This window comes from Camelus ferus, chromosome 28, assembly GCF_009834535.1.
Source record: "Camelus ferus isolate YT-003-E chromosome 28, BCGSAC_Cfer_1.0, whole genome shotgun sequence".
Taxonomy (NCBI): Eukaryota; Metazoa; Chordata; class Mammalia; order Artiodactyla; family Camelidae; genus Camelus; species Camelus ferus.
In genome coordinates, this window is record NC_045723.1 from 1,166,247 (window position 1) to 1,188,194 (window position 21,948).

General features: G+C 45.8%; 1 protein-coding gene across 2 annotated transcripts; it reads right to left on the bottom strand.

Annotated features, from left to right (window-relative positions):
- Nucleotides 1-923: 923 nt before the first annotated feature.
- Nucleotides 924-11,605, bottom strand: PDCL3 (phosducin like 3). Of its 2 annotated transcripts, XM_032469780.1 has the most exons (7): nt 11,555-11,605; nt 9,550-9,636; nt 6,974-7,103; nt 5,389-5,479; nt 4,253-4,396; nt 3,327-3,535; nt 924-1,438 (listed from the first exon to the last, which is right to left on the bottom strand). In XM_032469780.1, exons 1-7 carry the CDS (start codon nt 11,588-11,590, stop codon nt 1,296-1,298), a joined length of 840 nt encoding a protein of 279 aa, XP_032325671.1. In that variant the 5' UTR covers nt 11,591-11,605; the 3' UTR covers nt 924-1,295. The 2 variants fall into 2 exon arrangements, with proteins under 2 accessions (XP_032325671.1, XP_032325672.1); XM_032469781.1 differs by lacking the exons at nt 9,550-9,636; nt 11,555-11,605 and adding an exon at nt 9,268-9,399 and having other exon boundaries at nt 1,053-1,438.
- Nucleotides 11,606-21,948: the final 10,343 nt, after the last annotated feature.

A 21,948-nucleotide genomic window follows, 5' to 3' on the forward strand; every position in this document is an offset into this window, starting at 1 on the left:
TGAGCTCAAACTGAGTGTCTCAGCCTGACAACGGGGACAAGATTCCACAGGAACAAAGATCAAAGTGTACAAAGAGAATAGGCGTATATAGGCGCACCCAAGCCTTCACCACAGCACTTCACTCTGACGACAGCTGACAACAGAAAACCAACGAAGGCAGCTCTCCCACAAAACCCATGGGACCCGCAGACGAGTGACAGAACCGACCAAACTTAAGCCTGCAATAAGAATTCCATGAAAAACCCTTCAAGGAAGATTGTGACACAGAGTCTGTTTTTATCATCAGTGTTAGCCCTCGTGTGTAGAAAAACACATGTCACTGACACGGACACTTCTGACAGATAAAATGGGTCACAGCCACCTGTTGTTCTTTGAATTACAGCAAAAATAAATCACAATAATCAGAAGGAACTCAGTGCCCTCTCTGACTCATATTTTTAAGATGCAAACCAGCACTGAGGACGACATCACTCAACAAAATGCTAGGGAATGACAGTTTTCCTAATTTTTCTGCTTTGGCCAATTTGACAAGAAGTGATAAATGTTCAGAGGATTCTGGTTCATAAAACATCTTGCTATGTTTTTTACTGACTGACTGAGACACAGCTGATCTATTTGTATGCTTACATCTATTTATTTCCAAAAAAGAATTTAACGTGGCCTTTTACAGTAATTGAAATTAGCTGACATCTCAACAGTCTGAGACAAAAAATTTTAACCAGAAGAAATATTTTACCCAAAATGGGATTAATCTTTTTGTTATTGCTAAGACAATGTTTGTTTCACAAAAATTATTGCCTATTTCTTCCAAATAGGATATTAAGATTTTTTTCTTTCATTCTTTGATTTTATTTAATAATCCTGTTGCTACCTTTATAAAAGAATAAAAATATATTATAATATAAATGCAAAACTTAGTTTGCTATTTTTCCACTGTATAATTTATTCACATTATTTTTTAAAAACCCTCCATATTTTTTTTTTTATATTTTTATGTGAATAAAGAGTCAATAATTTTACGGCTTACTTAAAATACAAGTGAGGAAAACACAGACATTTGCCATACCAATGGCTGGCTTTTATTTTTTTAAGAAAATGTTATTAATTTAAAAAGAGAGTTCAAAGACATTTAATAGGATTCCCAGCAATGATTATTTCTGAGATCTACGAGATTTAAAATTTAAAACATAATTAAAAGGCTAAAACCCCAAATATATTCCTACTTTTTCCTTCTTAAAAAAATTCAGAGGATTTGTCTCATCAAGAAAGTTCAGCAGGTTACCCGAGCGGCAGCCTCAGTCATCCTCCGAATCACTGTCCCTCCTGGCGGGGACGGAGCGCCGCACCGAGGAAAGCAGCACGTCTTCAATGGGCTTCTTGGGGTTTTCCTCCAGGTTTGTCTTGATCGCTCCAGACTCTGACAATTTCCACTCCAACTCTGTGCGATAAAGAAAAAGCAAATTGCCTAAGACACAGTCTGCGTGGGGCCCTCCTCCTCAGGTTTGTCAGGCCAGTGTTTTTCTAAGCAGAAACTACAATCATCATTTGATGACAATTTAATTTTAGAGACATAATTATAAGGCGCCTGCAAGAAAGGGAAAAATCAGGCCCTTAAGCAGGAAAACAAAAATATCTTCACTTTTTCAGAAGATGAGATCAAATGAGACATTACATACATCTGAACCTGTATGATAACTAAAAAAACAAACAAAAGAAACCACACAAAACAAAGACTAAACCTAGCCTCTAATGACCACTTTCTCAGCTTGTACAATTTCCCAGAAAAGAACTCAGTGTGAAACGTGTAAAGGAAATACTTTTCACAGACCTGCTGGCAATCTAATCGTTAAATCTAATTTTAGTTAACAAAAGGAAATTCTTAAACCTCCTGTCCAATATCTCAATCTATTAGAGTCAAAGGCTCAGTGCATGATGACATCCTAGCACTGATACATTTGTTCCAAGTAATAATCATTTTGAAAAGTGCCAGAAAATAAAGAATCAGTGACTAAAGGCTCAGTTCCTACATTTGACACTCTTACAATCAAACTCTACATGGATGGGAAACCTTGAGAAGCAAAATCAAGGGCTGTATTTTTCCACTGCAGAGAAGACCCTAGGCAGAACTAAGGAACTGTACGAGAGCCCTTACAACAAAGAGCCTGTTTTAAAAGCGATGCTCTCCTAATAAGGAAACTTCTGTTAAAACCTGAAAACTAACTTTACTGAAGTCATATTAAGTCTTCATCCATGGAGATGAGTAACATCAGTATTTTCAGCTTTAGGGGTCCCAGCTCAATTATTATAAAATTTTAACAAATTCCTTAAAAAATTTTTTTCTTAACATTTCTGATTCTTAAGAATATATTTAGATTTACACATATATACATAAGTGTATGTATTTAATGTCATTATTTATATGCAGTAGTCATTATTTTAGAAGTTCACTAATCTTCAAATGAGATTTCTAGAAATAAAGACTATAGTTGTTACTGTACACCGATCTCTCTCCCCTCATGGTATTGTTCAAAAAGACTAAGAGGCAAACATATATTTAGTTTGAAATGCCATATGCTTTTGAACACTGGATTAATGCACACTAATGTAACTTATGTGTGTGTGTATGTGTATGTTTATACTTTTCCCAGCTGAGTATCTTACATAAAGAGTTATATAAAGTCATATTTTAAGATATGTTTTTAAAGACTACTAACAAAGCATAGTTGGACATATTATTGCGCTAAAGAGACAAAGGACTGGACTCAGCAGGAAGCCCTCGGGCCTCAGGGGCTCTCTTTCACGTTACGTGTGCCTATGCATTTTGACACCTCCTTGTGTAACAGGTAGAAAAAAATAAAAACATATCTTTCAGGAGTTAAGAGGCAGAATTAGATAAACTTTTAATTTAAAAGCTATTATTCAATGGAGAAAACATTTCTATAGAGATTCACATATGTACATAGATACATATAAGCATCTAATATATTCACGTGAACTAAGTAAGAAATGAAAGATGCGAACTTGAGCTACAGCTGAAAACATATTCAACTGCAGGGAAAAGTAAAACACATCAGACATTAATATTAACATATACATTTTAAAGTCCATTGTCCCCTGTTTTAACTGAGAATTACTACAGCCCAGTTGTAAACAACCCCAATGACTCGTCCAAGATGAGACTAAATGCGCTTTTTCCTTTTCACAATCTCACACGGGGGCAAAGGTGAATGTGACGAACCACCCTACCCCGTGTCTGGGAAACAAGCACCCCTGTCAGCAGAAGCGTCCCCGCACTATCTCTCACGTGATCTCACAGAGACCCTTACCATCCATGGTCAGGTTCATGCCACCAAACACCAGAGGTCCAATAAACTGAGCCTTGATATCACCTTCAAGGTAAACAAATACTGTGGGCAGATTCCTATCAGGATAATTAGGTATGCAGGTTGTTGAAATGGCTTTGATAAATTTGACGTCAGGAAACTTCCTAGCAAGTCCACTGAGGTGCTGATTTATCAGGGCACAGAGGGGAATCCTATAAAATAGAAACAGAAGCAACAATGATTCTGAATTTGTATAGAATAAAGCTCAACCATCTGCCCCATGTAAAACCTTATAACGACTTCAAAAGCAATTCTGCTGCTCCAGCCAAGATGCACTAACATTTAAAAAAAACCTTTCTAATATGTTCAGGCAAAATCCAAAGTCCAATTTAATCTGACCAAACAATAAGTCAGAAAAACAGCTCCAAGGTAAAAGATAATTGTCTTGCTCTTCTGTCTGACAGAACATTCAAGATTTAGAACGTGTGACTCAGAAAGCATTTTCTGCTTGAAGCAACTCCCACACAAGCACTAGACTCCACAGTATCAGAATAAAAGTGGAGGTGAGAAACACTGGGGGTCCACTGCATCACTCACAATGGACAATTATCCTAAAGGTCACCCTCGCCTCCTACAAGACTGATTCATTATGTGGAATTTTGAAATGCCAGAGTTTCTCTACAGGGATAAATGACTGAGGAACACACTTACAATTAAAAAAAAAAGTCTTCCCTGCTACATGTACTGTAACAAAGGCATTCGTATTAGTCACAAATGTTAATTTAAGTCATAAGGCAAAAATTAGGCAATAAGGTTTGCGCAAATCAGCAACAAAATAAAACACACAAACACTTCGATGTGGATTAAGCCTGAGATGTTCAGATGTAAATTCAAATTAACATTTAAAGACAGTCATAAGATCGGCTCACCCTTGTTTGTAAAGGTGCAAGATTACCCACAAGCCTTCACCCGCTTTGGTAACTTCCTGAACATAGTCCTTTCCAGAGATCTCCAAAACTTCTCCAAATTTATTCTTCAGTTGGGTTGCTTTCCACTCAGCCAGTCTTTGCTGCCTGCACAACAGAAGGAGAGTCATCTTATACATACATATACACATATATACACATACCCTCCCTTTCACAGAGATATCTTTATAAAGCTCTAGGTTTATTTATTTACCAGGTTTATTAATTTTTCAAAGGATATCTTTTTTCAACTGAAGTATAATTGATTAACAATGTTGTGCTAGTTCCAAATGTACAGCAAAGTGACTGTTATACATATACACATTCTTTTCTATATTATTTTCCATTATAGGTTATTACAAGATATTGAATGTAGTTCCCTGTGCTATACAGTAGGACGCTACTGTTTATCTATTTTATATATGGTAGTGTGTATCTGTTAATCCCAAACTCCTAACTTATCCCCCTCCCCCTTTCCCCTCTGGTAACCATAAGTTTGTTTTCTGAGAGTCTGTTTCTGTTTTAAAAATAAGTTCATTTGTACAATTTTTTTAGATTCCACATATAAGTGATATCATACAGTACTTGTCTTTCTGTCTGACTTACTTCACTTGGTATATGATCTCTAGATCCATTCATGTTGTTGCAAATGGCATTATTTCATTCTTTTTTATGGCTGAGTAGTCTTTCTTCCTTTCTTCATTTATTTATTTATGTGTATGTATATATATAAATAAAACATCTTCTTTATCCAGTCATCAGTTGATGGACATTTAGGTTGCTTCCATGTCTTGGCTATTGTAAATAGTGCTGCTATGAACATTGGGGTGCATGTGTCTTTCTGAATTAGAGTTTTCCTCTTTTCTGGATATCCATCCAAGAGTGGGATTGCTGAATTATGTGGTAAGTCTACTTTTAGTGTTTTGTTTTGTTTTTGTTTTTTGGGGGGAGCAGTATTTTTAGTTTTTTAAGGAACTTCCATACTGTTCTCCATAGTGGCTGCACCAATTTACATTCCCACCTACAGTGTAGGAGGGTTCAAAGGACACACATTTTAGTGCCACATAAAAAAGTAAGCACTCCCTCTGGGTGGCACTAACCTGTACATTTCAATAACACGTTCATCTTCCTCATTAAATTCATCTTCATTATCCTCCAGTTCTTCCAAAGTCATATCTTCATACGTTTTCACTGAATGTAGTTGAGTTGGCAAAAAACCAAAAGTGTAAAGGATGAACAACCATGTATTTTGTTTTTCTTCTCTTCACTTTTCTCCTAAAGTGCACACAACACCAAAAGACTCCCCCAGCCTACCAAAACCAAAACCAAAAGTACTTAAGGTGTTATACTAGGTAATAAGAAGTTGAAGGTGCTTCAAAAAGATAGAATGTGTTGACACCTGCAGGCTCAGGTCCCTTATGTACGTCCACAATAATAAGCATATGAACAGTAAGTTTCCCAATTTAAAAAGAGAGCTGTTATTTGCCTGAGCTCACCTGGCCTGATTTCCAAGCACACTCATGGACAGGTGCTTAACAGGTCTCAGACCTCCAAGGGGACAAAAGGATACCCAATGGTGTCTTCCTCAGCACACCCTTCCTAGAGTTAAAGAGATTATCATCCATTTCTGGGTCTTTTATTGTGAGTGGTAGGCAGCTTTTTTTTTTCTAAATCAACTGCTATAAAGCCTGTATTTTATTGTTATTGCCATAAACACTCCTGCTTCTTGACATCAAATTAGGTTTTGGTCCTCTGACCCCTACCCCGTCACTACCAAAAGTGCTCTTATCAAGGGCAATAATGACCTCTATGTTCTCAACTCAGGAGCACATCTGACCCAACTCATCACTGCCTCCTCTCTAAAAGCCCAGCTTCCTCTGGCCTCCTTCCCTCCTTCTATGCCTACCCCTCCTTTGTGCTGTGTGGTGCCTGGCACACAGCAATCATTCAATAAACACTTGCTGGATAAATGCTTCGTAATAAATCCTCCCCTAAATTAGCTCTAATATGTCAACAGGGGACAACAGTTCCAGCCCCTGTAATCAATGGTTCTCAAACTTTGGTGAGAATCAGAAACCCTTTGAAGCACTGGTTTAAAATGCAGATTCCTGGGCCTTATCCCCCAAAAGATCCTGATTTGGTAGGGAATTTTATTTTTTTAAACAAATACCCCAGGGGCTTCTGAGTCAGGTGACACAGCTATGTGTAAGAAAATCCCTCCCTCAGACCCCATACACCGCACAAACCGTACGCTTCCCCCAATTAAACTATTTTAATATTCTCAATCCAACCACAAAGATAATGCAGTATAAGCTCAGGAGAACACTAAACTAAACACTAAAAGCTCTGAGCAGATGTCCATGACGTTATCCAAAGGGAATCACAGGCCTGGAAGTCAACACTCAGAATTACATTCTTTAGGATCATCATGTGCTCATCTGACACAGACAAGGAACTGTGGGAACAGAGGGAGCCTCTGAGGTCCCCCTAATTCTATGGCCCTGGAAGGTGAAGCCAGAGACACCCTGTGACTCGCCTGAGGTCCCAGAGACAGCGTCCACTCCTGCACTTCAAGCCCCGGCTCCCGACTCTTGCTCAGAGGATCCTTCTACCAAAGCGATTAGAGGCTGAGCAAGTGGTTTCCTCAGCAGACGGCCACGGGATAAAGAAGGCAAGCGAGCTCACCCATGGACTGCTGAAGGACCCGCTGCTCCTCCTCTGCCGCCTCCTTCTCCAGCTCTTTCAGACTTTCCTTTGAGGGCAAGATGCCCTTTTTGCGTAAGATGTCATTCCACTCGGTGTCTGCATTGGGGTCCTAGGGTAGGTGGACCAAGTACACCATTAGTGCCAAGCCCACTGTGGAGGGCGCCTTGTTGGGCAAGGGGCCAAATGGGAAAGGCAATGGGGAGAGGAATTCAAACCAAAGTATTCTGTGGCCTATTTCTGAGAATTTTAAAAGACCCACAGCCCCTATTTCCATCTTCCTGTCCTCCACTCAGCCACCCCATACCTAGGGGCTCGTCTTGGGGTAAAACTCAGGACATGACGTGCAGGTTGGCATCAATGCTGATACCAAGGCTCTGACTTGGCTTCTGTTCAGTATTTTCACTAATGACTTGGAGTGATTCATTCAACAGATCTTTATTAAGCACCTACTATATGCAAATGATTGTACTAGATGGTAGGGAAGCACAGTGAATGCTACCGTCGTCTATTTTACAGTTGAGAGGAAGAGACAGGCAGTGAACAATTGAAAGTACAGACATGTATTACAAATTGTTGCAAGTGACCAATGGGCTGCCAAGCTAGAGTGTTACCGGGGGCCTGCATTCCACAGGATGGGCAGGAACGTTCTCTCAGAAGAGAAGATGTTTAATCATCACGGGAGGGTGAGAAGGAACCAGACAGAGGAGGGAGAACTTAGGAAATTACGTTCCAGACAGAGGGGCCAGAATGTGCAAAGGGTCCAACCAAGTGCTGACATGTCGAGCATCCCAAAGTTCTGAGTGGCCACAGAAGAATCAGAGGGAAGAGAGCCTGGCTGACTCTCTCACGGCCAAACCTTAGAGGAAGCACTGAGACCCCGTGGAAGAGCTCACAACAGCTAACGCGTTTTGAGTACCAGGTGCTGGGCACTCTTCTAAGCCCTTTACCTGGATCTACTTAGTTAATCCTCACAAGCCTCAGAGAGCCATGAAGTTTAGAAGACACTGCCAGGCTGGAACAAGTCAAACACATTAGGATTGAAAATGTCAGGATAAATGTCAAAGTGGGCTCTTGGCTCCAGAATCCAGCTGCCCAAACACTGGCTTTGCCTGGCTTGGGTGGAACACTGCTAATGGACCTGGTCTGGAACATGAAAGGACACTGGGATAACCAGGCTCCTGCCCCAGCTCCTCATCCTGGGTCTTTCTGAGATACTGCAAAAGAAAACCAACAGAATCCTTTCCACAGGGTGGGCAGGGAAGGCCTCTGAAGAGGTGACAATTTAAGCAGGCACCTGAAGAACAGAGAATGCAAAGGAGGCCAGGGCAGCCCTGGAGTTTCCTCTCACCATTTCAGAGTGTCCGGCTGGTGGCAGATAGGCTGTATTTGGAGATGCTCATGCTCTCCAGCCCCCAACCAACCCACAGTAACTCCGTTTCCTTTCTGCCACTGAGCCAGAGACCACTTACCAGAATTCTTGGCCACAGTGAGATCTGGGAGGCAGCAAAATTACCCTGGAGGAGGGTCCCTCAACAGTGACAAAATTTAGTTGTCACAGATTTTCTCATAAAAGCATCTACTTCCAGGGTGTCTTCATTCATTTTTTCTTTTCCTTGGGTTTTAGTCAAATTCCACTGTAAATTCCTGATATAACCGGGGGATTTGGGTTTTTTCCACTTTAAGATGGAATCGTAACTGGGCAGCGAAACCTTCAGGCTGAGCTCTGGAAGCCAAGAGTCCAAAGGGAGCGCACCTCAACCTAACACCAAAGTTGAGGGGAGGGTGTGGTAACCCCTCACCTAGCTCCAGGTGGAGTCGGGGACACAGGTTCCACTACTGTGTTAGGTCTGGGACCCCCAGGCGGGACCCTCCCTCGTCCGAGCCTCTGCTTCCACCACCGTACAAGGGGCCCCTAACACACCTGCGCAGGTGCTCTCTAAGGGAGTTAACAAGCAGGAAGCAAATGCGTCAGGTGAGGTCCGGCGAGTCCTTCACAGGCCCCAGGGGAGCCGACCTCAGGGAAAGGCAGCCCCAGCGACGAGATTCGGGGGGTGGGACACACGGGGCGGGGACGCCCAGCCCCGGGGACCCGCAGGACCACGCCCGCCCTCCCGCACTGCGCCTGCGCCGGCCTCGCCTCGTGCGGCCTCCGGCGTCCCCGTGGCGCGGGGCGCTTGCCGGGACAGGCCGACGTCGGCGTGGACCCAGCGGCGCAGACAAGCGGCCGCCGCCTCCAGGCGTCGCGCCCCCTACACCGCCCTGAACTCGCTCACCTGCATTTTCTTTTTCTCTTAGCTCTCTCAAGCAGGGCCGGCCCCCGTGCCCGCACCCCTCAGCTGTCTTCCGCGCACGCGCGCAGCCACCGCCCCACCTCTTCCCCGTCCCGGCCCTGACCCCGCCCCCAAGAAGCGAGCTGGGCGGAGCCAGGGGGCGGTGCGTTCTCCTCTGAGTCTGCGCCCGCTTCTCTGGAAGGCGGCGCCGAAGCTCTGCGCGTGCGCGAAGCAGGGCACGCCCACGCTGCGTTCGTGTGCCGCTCAGCCAAGCCCCGGCGCTACCTTATTAGGGTAGGTGTTCGGCCTCCGAGCCGTGGCGTGGGTGGAGGAGGTACCTCGTGGTGAGTCGCTTCCAGCCGCAGACCCGATCTTGTCCAAGAGGTTTCGGCCCAAAAAGTCAGAAATAGAAAAGCGTTTCAGTGATCCAGTGTTACCATAAAAAATGATACAGGGTTACCTGGAATTCACTTATCCTTTCAGCGTCGTATAAGGCAGTTCATTCCTAAGACTTACGTTTCTTGAGAGCCTATTACGTATCAGGTACTATTCTAAGCTCTGCGGTTATAGCAGTGATCACAACAGACAGAAGCAAGGGGAAAAGACCTTTTCACCTGGTTGAACCTCAGGGATCCATACTTGAAAAAGTGTACACAGGAGGCACTGAGTAGAAATCAGCAATCTGAATTGTAAAATATAAATACAGGTGTTGGGCCCCATTCTTCTGCCTACGCAGCACTCTGAATTTGAGTTAAGAAAGCAGTCTCGGTCAGTCTGGGAAAACAGTAGCCAAGACATGGAACCTAAATGTCCATAGACAGGTGACTGGATAAAGAAGCTGTGGTATATTTATATAATGGAATACTACTCAGAGATAATAAAGAATAAAATAATGCCATTTGCAGCAACATGGATGGACCTGGAGATATTCTAAGTAAGCCAGAAAGAGAAAGAAATATACCATATGATATCACTCATGTGGAATGAAAAAGAAAAAGAACAAGAGGACACTAATGAACTCATCTACAAAACAGAAACAGACTCGCAGACATAGTAAACAATCTTGGTTAGGGGGGAAAGCGGGTGAAAAGGGATAAATTTGGTAGTTTGAGATTTGCAACTGTTAACCACTATATATAAAAATAGGTAAACAAATTTCTTCTGTATAACCCAGGGAACTATATTCAATATCTTGTAATAATCTTTAATGGAAAAGAATATGAAAATGAATATATTACCTATATGCATGGCTGGGACATTATGCTGTGCACCAGAAATCGACACATTGTAACAGACTATAAGCCAATAGAAGAGAAAAGAAAAGAAAGCAGTCTTCCTCCCTGGACACCTGAGCTAGGTTGCCACCTTCTGGCAACCAAGCAGACACAGATAATACAGACCTACACATCTCTAAGATATGTGAAGGACTCCCAACTTCGACTATGCATTAGAACCACCTGGGAGCCTTCAAAAACTGCAGCTACCTTGGGGCTCCATCCCCAAATTAAATCTCGGGAGATGGGAGCTGGGATTGATATTTTCTTAAAGAGCCTCAGGTATTGCTAATATACACAACCATTGCTATAAAGTGAATCAAAGGATTCCTTGAAGGCGAGGAGCTTTGATTTAATTATTTACAAGGATTCCTAAGATTAACTCCTTCCCACAGAGTTATAGGTCTCTTAAAACATTTGTTTATTTACTTATCCGGCAGCAAACTAAATGAATTTTCCCTGGACTACCGCAGAAATCAGGACCCAGACTAGTCTGAAGTGTGTTTGACCCAATGCTAAGCTTTCCATTCTCCACTGACTAGAGTGGTTGCTGTTAAAATCCTTTCCTCATTCCCAGCTTTAGCTGGGTCATTCACCTCAACACACAACGTGCTGAAATATTTCCAGTGTCAAAGGCAAAAAGCCCTTCCATGACCCCACATTCCCCTCCAACCACAGGCATTCTCCACAGCTGCTTTCCAGCACAGCTCCCAGAGGACTGTGTTCAGTGTCTCCACCCACACCCGCCCCACCCTCTTCAGCCCACTTTAGTCAGGCTTTGGTTCACCCATTCAATAGGCTCTTGTGGAGGTCTCCCTGGACCCCCACATCGGGGGAAATCCAATAGCTCATTCCCTGTGCACTTCATCCTCTGCCCTTGGCAGACTGGACTCAGTTGCTCACTTCCTCCTTCATGAAGCCCGTCCTTTGCTTGGCTCCCCTGCCCTGCTGCTGAACCAATTCTCTGACCTCACTGCCAGCTCCTGGGTTGAGAGCCCCTGTCTCAGAGTACCAACCTTTTCTAGTAAAACAAGACTCTCTGCCCTAATCATACTGCTTGGAAAGACTCACAGCAGAGGGTGTGGGAACCTGTTTCTGGAATCCAAGCCTCCTCTCAGGTAGATCAGCAACAGAGGAACCCAGCACAAAGGAACATATATTAGTGTCATGCAAAATAAAAACAAACAAAGTGCTCCTGTTTTGGTGCGACTGACTGAACACGTGCTTGTTCATACCTGGGTGTGCTGCGGGACGGAAAGGAGGCTGGGCCACAAGTCACAGACTTGCACTACTTACTGGGTTCCAGCTGCTTCATGGTAAAACGTCCGTGATAAGTTAAGCACTTTGTAAGCCCGGAAAGGCCATGCCTGTCTAAGGTGGTGCTGCTGCCCGGGCAAGCCCTCGGCAGGGCGGTGAAAGGAGTTTGCCGCCACCACCGCCCCCAACAAGTTGTCCCACGTGTCCTTTCCTTACCGGGAGCAGTGCTTCTCAAAACTAGCAGCAGCAGCAGCCCTTGAGAGCTCGCTGGAAATGCACGTTCTTGGGTCCCACACCAGACCTGAATTCAAAGTTCTGGGGGTGCTCGGTGATCTGAATTTCCACACGGTCCCCAGGTGTTTGTGGCGTGTGGTCAACTTGGAGAAGCTCTGATCTGTGGGGTTTGTGCTATTTGCTGTACGTCTCCCCATATTTGTACAACTGGCCTGGTGGGTCCCTGAGCCAAAGACAGCAAGTTCTCCAGCAGCAGCTGGCCCCAGGCAGCTCACTTGCGAAATAGTAACAGCGAGAGGCAGCTCCCTGTGGCTCTCAGGGAAACCCAAAATTGAATGTTCAGCCTCTGAGGAGATTGTTCAAGGTCATGTGGAGAGACTAGTCCTTTCCAGAAGAGACCAGTCCTTTCCAGAAGTGGTCTAGAGGGGCTGCAGGGCCAGGCCCCAAGCACTTCTGTGTCATTCCCTTCTAGATCTTTCTTTGCAGGTTGTGTTTGTCGCGGGACTTAGATTCCTTCCCAGCAAAGTCCACGCAGCTCCCACCCGTCTACCCCTCATCCTGTGAGGAAACGAGCCTGGTCCTGACCAGCAGCATCGGAGCCATCTGGGAATTCGTTAGACATGCAGATTCTCAGGCTCCGCCCCAGGCCCACAGAATCAGAAACTGCACTTTAACAAGCCCTCCTCCCAGGGGTTTCTGATGGACACCAGGGTGAGAACCACTGCTTCAGAGACATCGTATGCCCCGGGTCCTAACTTTCACTCCCTTCAAACCTACATTCAGGAAAAGATCTCAAAGAACTTTCTCTAAATTGGAAACAGATCAATCACCCCTTCCCCAGAAGCATCAGCCTTTGATGACAACAGCTGATGCTTACTGAGTTCAAGGCATTGTGCGTGCTTTCCATGTGCTGATTTATTTATTCCTTACAATAATCTATAAAGGTTCCATTAGCCCATTCTACAGACAAGAAAACTGAGGCTCAGAGCTATTCAGTAGCTTGCTGAAGGTCGCACAGCTAGCAAGTAGCCCAGCTGGGATTTAAACCCCACCAGTCTGGCTCCACAGCCCATGTGCTTAACCTCTACCCTGCCCTGCGACTATTTTTTCTTTCTTAATTTGTAGGTTTGAGTTAGAAATTCTCCACAACACATACACATCCTTGACATAATAAAATTGGTTTCATCATGCTTTCAAATTTGCCCACATCCTTACCGAATATTTTGACCTTATATTTTATTACCTGCCAGTTTAAGGGTATTGAACATGGTTTTGATGTCTGAGCACATTTCAGAAGCACAGATTTAAATACATCTCTGATTTGAAGGCAGAACCATGACTGAAGTCACTAGAACAAATTTCTGGCCAAGCCATTCCATATGTTAATCAGTGGTGGGGAGGTGACTGGGGAGGGTCACTTATTTGCCTGCTAAAATCTCTCTACATGTACGGCTGTCTTTTCCAGGGCTCAGCCTGGCTATGTGATGATACTTAGAAAAAACAAAACTAGCATTTGAGTGGTTACTATACGGCAGACATTTTTACTTCATTTCTTATTTGATCTTTAAAGCAACCCAGTAGAACAGATATTAGCTCCAGTTTTCCAAGTGAAAAACTGGGGTTCCCAGAGTTTAAGTAACTTAATCCAGCTACACAGTTAGCAACTGACTGAAGCCAAGGGCCCTGGTGCACAGCCTTTTTGATCTTTGAAAAAAAGATTGAATTTGGATTCAAACCTTGTTAACATTCTCCATCTTGTTAGGAAGGCTGCTACACCCTTTTGTGGTGTTGCCATCATTGGTTATGTTCTGGGAAGGATTCCTCCCCGCTATCTTACCTAAGTCTCATTTATGGCCAAGGTCCCAGGACCCTGGCATCATCCACATAGATGCTGATTGAATGTGGTGTATGTATGTGTCAAGAGGATGCTAACTCACACCCAGGTATGTCATCTTAACTTCCTGCGGCATCCTAGAGGCTGTAAGAAGGAAGGCAATGTGCCCAGGGTTTAGAAATGAAAATCTTTGCCTGCAGCAGCCCTACTGTGTTTCAGTGAACACAAGTTGCTTTTCACTCAGTCAACTCAAGCAGGAGTCTCCGGGTGATGAAACTGTGTCCTGATTGCGATGTTTTCCGCTGGGAGACAAGTCTGTGGGTTCTTTAGTTCTGGTAACAGATATGCTTATTGTTGGCACAAACATTAGTCTGAAAATTAAAAATAGTGAAAAGATTTTGAAGCAATGCATGAAAATATTAACAGTTTTCTTTGGGTGGTAGGAAACAGGAGACTTCTGTTTACGTTTCTGCACTGTGTGAGTTTCATGTCATGAACAAGTACCATTCTGACAGTGAGAAGTGGCTCATGACAAGTTAAAGATGCCAGTAGGAGGGATGTTAGTGGTGGCGCATCAGGGACCCCCAAGCGCAAGAAAGGTCTCTGCTCTTGAACTCAGTGCCTGGAGGTTGCCTTCCCTATAATATCCTCTCATGCTCACCCAGATTTCTTCTAGAAGCATCAGGACAACATGCTTGAGAACCCCCTAGCTAAGTCAACTCCCAAAGCTATGAGTGGTGACTGGATTTTGCCAAGAACTGGAATCAAAGTGGCCAAATACTGCTGCTCTGGCACCTTCTGCTGCACTTCCTTTAGAATAGTGTTTGATAAAACCCATGTCCTTGCTTCTCCCTGCAGATACACCCATCCCACCTGCCAACCCCCAATGCCCTGTCCCCACAGCTGACAGGGTGGGCTCATCAGTGGGCACCTGCTCTATGCTCTGAAGCCCCTCAGCTCCCATGAATGTGAAAAGACTCCTGACCAAAGAGACTAAAGTCTGCTCGGTGTCTTCTAATAATGCTGCATGCTTGTCACTTACCCTGGAGTAAGGGGACCAGAGATCCTGAAGTCTGTTGAGATTCTGATGGAGGGGAAGTGATGAATGCAAAATACTGTGTCCAGTAGCATCTAAGAGGCGACAGAGACTCTCGATGGCCCCAGGGGCCTCTCGCGTTTGCTCCGTTGGTAGGGGCAGCAGATGGGAGGGAATTCGGAAGTGCCTGTTTGCTGGGGAGGGCTACCAACATTTGCTCTACATCCCTCGACAGACGGAGGAATAGAATCAGCTGAGCAGGAGACCTGGTTGCCACAAACTGCTGGCAGTGCAGGTACTTCTGAAAGCCCTGCAGTTGGCTGTGACCTGAATCACTCAGCTCAGGGAGAAGCAGTGAAGCCCGTGACTAAGGACACGGAGGGGAAGGCTGTGGGGCACAAGAACCACCTCCACCTGTGTGTTGCGGGGACCTGGTTCAGGTCCAGTGGATACATTTGCACACCTCCGTCTGGCACCTGCAGCATCACGTGATGGGACCTCTCCGGGCTGGACTCCCTGGGCTCCCTGATGACGAGACTGTTTATCATTGTGTCCTCAGGTGGCTCGAATGTTTTTGAAGGACTCTTGCCTGACCTCATTGACTCCTTACCTCTAGTCACTTTTCTACGAGTCATGTCCCCTTGTGTCTAGAAAGAACCAGAATCCAAGAGAAGCAGACCCTCCCAAGCAGAGCAGTATACCCCCACGGCCACATCCACAGCTACCTGGAAGGGGGCAGGATATGCAGAGCGAACATGGAGGTGCCTGGCTATGTGGCCACCAAACTACCCTGCCCCTTGGTCCTGGTGCTGGAGTTAGCTGGAAACAAGGCTCTGCAAACCAAGAGCAGGGTGACTATGGCCAAGATCAAGTCCAGTCCCATCCAGCTGGCTGTACACAGCAATGAGGAGATCATGGGATGAGTTCCTTCATGTCCATCACCATGACGGTGTCCTCCCTACCTCCTTCCAGAGCACATTCTCGACAAACTGGTGGAAAAACTGAAGGTCTGGACCTAGGAGTTCTGATTTGGGGGTGATCACACTCTTGGCCGTCAGTGTCACACAGCCCCTGTCTCAGCTTAGAGTGTGTAAAGTATTATAGGTCAGCATCACTACCTTTGAGAATGGATTATCCTTATAAATGTGTTTGGATTTAACCTAAGTGGTTACTTGTTAGGCACATCCTATGAGATAATAAACAGGAAGTTCTCTTGCTTGAATTTTGCGTTCCTTTCAGAACAGAAAGATCACTGTATACATGCAAGACCAAGAGTATAAGGACGTCTTGCCCTAACAAGCCATGACTTCTGGTGCTGGTTATTCAAACTGGGGTAACGTTGGCCGTTAACCATGTGTCCCTCTAGAGGAGGCTGCTGGGAGGGAGTTGTACATCAAAGGCCATCCAGACTTGGCCTCTGAAACCTCAGGAGATGATAATATCCTGCTTGCTGTCAATGCGTCGATCATCACCACTACCACCATCTGTTACAGGATGTGCCGCCATTTTTAAATTATGTATGGAATGTGGTTTTTAAAGCTTTTTCAAACACATAATAAATATAACATGATGTATGGTCACAGCAACCAGGTGAAACAGCAGATATGTTCCTTTTATTGGGTTACTGCTCAACGTCTCCCAGTTGCGGACAGAAGATGGGGGGTTGGGAGGAACACAACGTCAAAGTCTTCTGAAACCAAGTCCAGGGCTGTTCCTACCATGTGGTTCTATCACCAAAGTTCTCCCTGAAATCTGTTATTGGCTCAAATTTACATCAGAAAAGAAACAGAGCTTGTCTGTGTTCCTTACTTCTACTTCCTTCACTGCAATGACGGCATGAGGAGTTAGGGCGTGAGGCTTTATGGTAGGGACGGGGATGGAGGGAGGAGGGAGTGTGCTGGTGCGAGGGGGTAGGGGAGGTGGGAGGGGAGGGCTGTCGGTTGCTTTCTTCTTTCTTTATTTTCTTTCTTTTTCTTTCTTCTTTCTTTTCTTCCTTCCTCCTTCCTTCCTTCCTTCCTTCCTTCTTTCTCTCTCTCTTCTTTCTTTCTTTCTTTCTTTCTCTTTCTTCTTTCTTCTTTTCTTCTTTCTTTCTTTCTTGAAACTAGAGTCCATTTTATAATAGTGAACACAGGCTCCTTTGTCATGTCTCATGACTTTTGAAGCCTCACTAGTGCTTACAAGTCCATTACGGAGCCCCGAAAAATGAGTGACTTCAGATATCAAGATGAGTCATGGAAGGATGTAGGGAGAGAAGGTGGAGATTCAGAAATTGTTATTGTAGCCAGTCTTCAAATATGGTTCAGATTTTCCCATATTCAGCTCCTCATCCCTGGCATTGATCTCTTATTCACTGGCTTCTCTAGACTCCCCAGGATCATAGTCCTTATGGGATGAACAAGCAATGCTGGACCCTGACTGCTCCCTGGCAGTGAGCATTTTGGTGGGAAGAGAGTGGGACTTTTCCTGCTGTCTAGCAACTGGTGCTTGAAGCCCAGACAGAGGCCAGAGGGAACTAAACCCCTCTAGTTCTGAACAGCTGGTCAGTTGGGATCATACACCACCCCTGGACTGTCTAAGATGCGGGCTACCTGCCTCTGCATTTTATTGACTAGTTAGATGTCTGCTGACACAGTAGATGAGCAAGTTTGCCCCTGTGCCCCCCGAGCAGGAATTGGAGCAGCCTGCCTAGCCATCAGTTGGTTGCCAAGGAAACACAAGTTCTCCGGGAGCCTAGAAATAGCCAGGCTCGAATCTCCGTGCCTGATACACTCAAAGAGGGCTAGGTGTCTGCTGAGGGGTCTTGGCACTTAAGAGACACTGAGGCTTCTGCTGAGGTGGAGAGACCAGCTCGCAGGTAGCTGTGCAGGAAGGCTGCTCAGGACAGACGTCTGAGTTGCTCATGGGGGGGCCCTTTCCTGAAGAGCCCCAGACCAGGAAATCCTGGCAGGAAAAGCAGCAGAGGACACCAGCTGCTGGTCCTTAGGCAAACGGATGTTTACCACCTCTCCTCCACTGTCATTCCCGGACCCAGTGCCCAAGGAGTGAGGTGCTGTTAAAGAGGAAGAGGTGATATTCCAGAAGTAGGCCACCTTCCCCCCTTCCCCAGGGACCCTCCTCAGCCCTGCGCTGAATAAAGGAAGGTATTCAGTTCATATGTTGGAGTCCTAATCCTTAGTGCTTCGGAATGTGGCTGTATTTGGACATGGGGTCTTTTTTTTTTTCAAAATTTAGTCAGTTTATAACATTTTGTCAATTTCTGGCGTACAGCATAGTGATTCAATCCCACCCACACACACTTATATGTGTGTGTGTGTGTCTATATATATATTTTTTTCATATTCCTCCTCATTATAGGCTATTACATGGTATTGAATACCCCCATTGCCCCCACCCCATCTTCAGGAATCTTGTGCTGAGGTGGGGGGACAATGGATGTTGATGAGAAGGTCAAGAACTCTTTGAGGCTGATCTGGAGGACAGGACAAGAGGTGGAGGGGAGGACCATGAACAAACTGCCCCATCCCTCGAGGGATGTGAGGGAAGCAGGGGTGTGGGGGAGTGGCAGCAGGGAGGTCTATGGATGACAGGACTGAGGCGGGGCAGGATGGATTAGCCAGAAGAAATGAGCCGCCAAGAAGTGTGGCATTTCGGGGAAGGATGGAGGACAGTCAGCCTGGACACTTACTGGAGTGAAGTGGAGGGGGATGCCCGGTGTGCTGGGCACTGAGCAGCCCCTACCCCTACCCTTTCCCTGGTCCTCAGGGAAGAGAAAGCAGATGGAGGTTCAGCGTTCAGGGAGAGACTGGATAAAGAGGGATCTTTATCCTGATGCAAAGGTCTGCAGAGCCCAGAGGGAGGGGTGGTGTTGGAGGAGGGAGAAGAAGGCAGAGGAGGCGATGCAGAGGAAGGCAAGAAGGGGAGGCTTCCAGGACAGCAGGTTCTTGTCTCCTCTTCAGTGGAGGCTGTATCAGCTGGTGGCGTGTGCAGGGACCACGCATGCGGGGCCTGCACAGGCCCATGGGGTTGGGCTGTTTTGAGGAATCTGAATGTCCAAGGTGCTGGGCTGGGTGGTGAGACTGAGCAGCGAGTAGTGATTAGCTGGGGGCGGTGGGGTGCTCACGGCCTCAGTAGATCAGGTGCCCGGTGTAAAGTCCTGAGGGTGATGCAGGCAGAGGCCAGAGAAGGCTCTGAACCCCATGGAATGTTCTGGATGACCTGGGCAGGATCTCAACTGCATTAGATCTCAGTCTCTCCATTAGCATCTTCACAAGTCGGCGGGCCTCCCAGAAATTCAATTTACAGAATTAATTGAGTATCTACTCTACATTGGGCATGTGTTAAGAACCGTATGCGTAGCATTGACCAGGACGGTTGGGATCCTGCCTTGAGCCCTCATGTCCTGACGGTGCTTTAATGTCTGCGAGAGAAGACAGACATCAAATCGGGAATGATAAGAGTATGGAGATACAGGGTAGAGTACAGGATGCCAGAGGGGAATGTCAGGGGAAATTTGTGTGGTCAGCAGAGTCCCTGATGAAAATCTGCTCACCGACCTGGATTAGAGAAGTGTAGCCCCACAGAATCCTGAGCCCCAGGGAGGAGGAAGCAGACCAGCCCATCCTTAAATAAGTCACTCGCACACTCATGAGCCAGAAGGATCTCAAAGCAGCTCTTTGTTTCATGTTCCAGTCACTCCTTCTCATCCTTTCAGAGAATATTCACAGGAATGTTCAGGAATGGCGTCTCCACCACTTACCTTGTCTTCTCACCCAGTGTCTCTTCAGCAGGTGTGGGTCTTCACTTCCGCTGTCCGGGGCGGCCCCACATATCCTCCCTTCCTGCAGGCCCTGGGTCCCTCCCCTTGAGACCCTCCCTCTTTCCTCTTCTGGGCAGTCCGGTCCACAGGATCCCACCTCTTTTCCTTAACCTCCAGTTTCAGGTGTTCCACCACCCGGCTGCCCAGCACCCTGGCATCCTGGCAGCTGCCATGCAGTGAAGGCCTCTTCCCCGGCGCTCTGCTTTATTACACCAATTCTTTAAGTTCCGTTTCACCAATGTCTGGAAGACAAAGGCTGAGGATATAAATTCAGTAGGTCCTACTGCCTCGCCTTCGGGGTTTCTATTGATTGTGACTTAATCTCTCAAAACAAATTGATGGTTTTAATATGAAACTGAAATACCAGGAGTCAGCAAAGAGATCATAGAATTGAGCGAAAAATAAATTTTTCCAGAAGTGGAATTTTTCTAAGTCTCTGAATGGGGTTTGTTTGGGCCAGGGAAATGTTTTTCTTTCTGGTATTGTGATACACAAGATACATACATTCATAAAGACTGAGAAAGCCAGAGAGTCTAAGCATGGTGAATTGGAAAAGAATCTGAAACTCCAATAAAGGTGGGATTGGGTCCCTGCTTAGCCTCCCCCAATTCATCCAGATCCCTGCTTGGCCCCAAATCATATATGTCCCCGCATTCCTTGGCCATGGTGAGCTCCCGCTTCACTCTGCTCACCGCAACCTAACGAGGCAAGGCCTGAAGTGGCAGGATTTGTAGCTCTGTAACTTCGTGTACAACTCAACCTTGTACCCTCTTCCCATCTCACTCTTGACCCCGGCCAAGGTTCTAATCCCGTGTCCCGGGAGAGAGCCTGTGAGGGTGGGCAGCCATGTAAACCTGGGTTTGAATTCTGACTCTGCCACTTAGTGAAAGACTTTAAGCAAGTATTTAATTTCTATGAGTGTCAGTTTTCTCATGTTCCGGAGATAATACTTCTGTTACAGCAGAGGCTCACCAAATCTGCTTCTTCCAGTCCACATAGCTAGGTCATTTTCCGGCCTCCTATCCAATCAGGTATGGTCATATAACTGAGTTCTAATAAGACGAATGGCCTGGCCCATAAAACTCCTGCCTCCCAATAGCCCTGAATCTCTCCCCATCCATTCACTTAACAGAGAGGGCGGGGAGACATCTAGCCATCAGTGACAGAGCTCTTGGCTGTTGTTATTTTTAAAATTCAGAGAGGAGAAATCTATCAAGTCACAAACTCTAATCACTAATTTGATGCAGGAGAGAGAGGTTTCAGAGCCCAGTCAGGGACACTTTGCTCACAGTAGGTTAGGTGTCAGACTGTCCCTGAGGTAGGAGACCCTTGGTTCACGCTGTAGTAACAACAATGAAGATAAACAACGAATTCTGATAAAGTACTTACGAGATACAGGCACTATTTAGCAAAGAGTATTCTGGGGGCACGGTTTGGGGTGGAAATAGCCATCCTCCTTGGTCACCCCCGAATCTTGAGATTGTTTCTGAAGCCTGGTATTGGCAGCCACTCACACTAACGCTGAGCTCTGCCTGCCACTTACAGAGGCCTGAGGCGGAGTCAGCGCTACCTGAGCTCCTGGACCAGGGACGCACCTGCAGGTCAAGACCGCCCTGTCCCCACTGCCTGCCGCCTGCCGCCTGCCCGGCCAGCGCCTCCAGCCCTCCGACTGCACCTGTGTGCGCCCAAACGCCACGTGACCATCTCATCTCACGGGCAGGGTCTACGAAGGGATCTTAAAATAGTCTGTTTGAGAAAATAGGCTTGAGACTTACTACAAAGGCTTCTAAAGGTGAAAATAAAAACCTAATCCTAGGGCTGTGACGTCTAAATGACATTTTAAAAGGAAGGCTCTCAAATTTGATGAGAAGCTGGAAAGCTTTCAAAGGAAGAAGGTTCAGTGCGGTTTAGGTTAATTGCATGTATCATCGGGGCTCCTCCGTGCATCCCACACCCTTCAAATGCCACTTACAGAGGAGACACCTGAGGAGGTAAAGGCCTGAGCCTCAGTGTTTCTCGGGGAGCCTGGAGATGTTATGTAACTTTGAGCCCCAGGTCAACAATATAGAAGCAGCTCTCATTAGGGCAAGTCCCTTTGGTACCACTTGTGGAACAAAACTCATCTTTGAAGTGTAATTAGAGCCAACACTCAGTGAGTGCTCACTGAGTACCACCATGCTAAACCCCTCACGCGGACCAAGCCTCAGGACTTGGACGTGAAGGTACTATTATT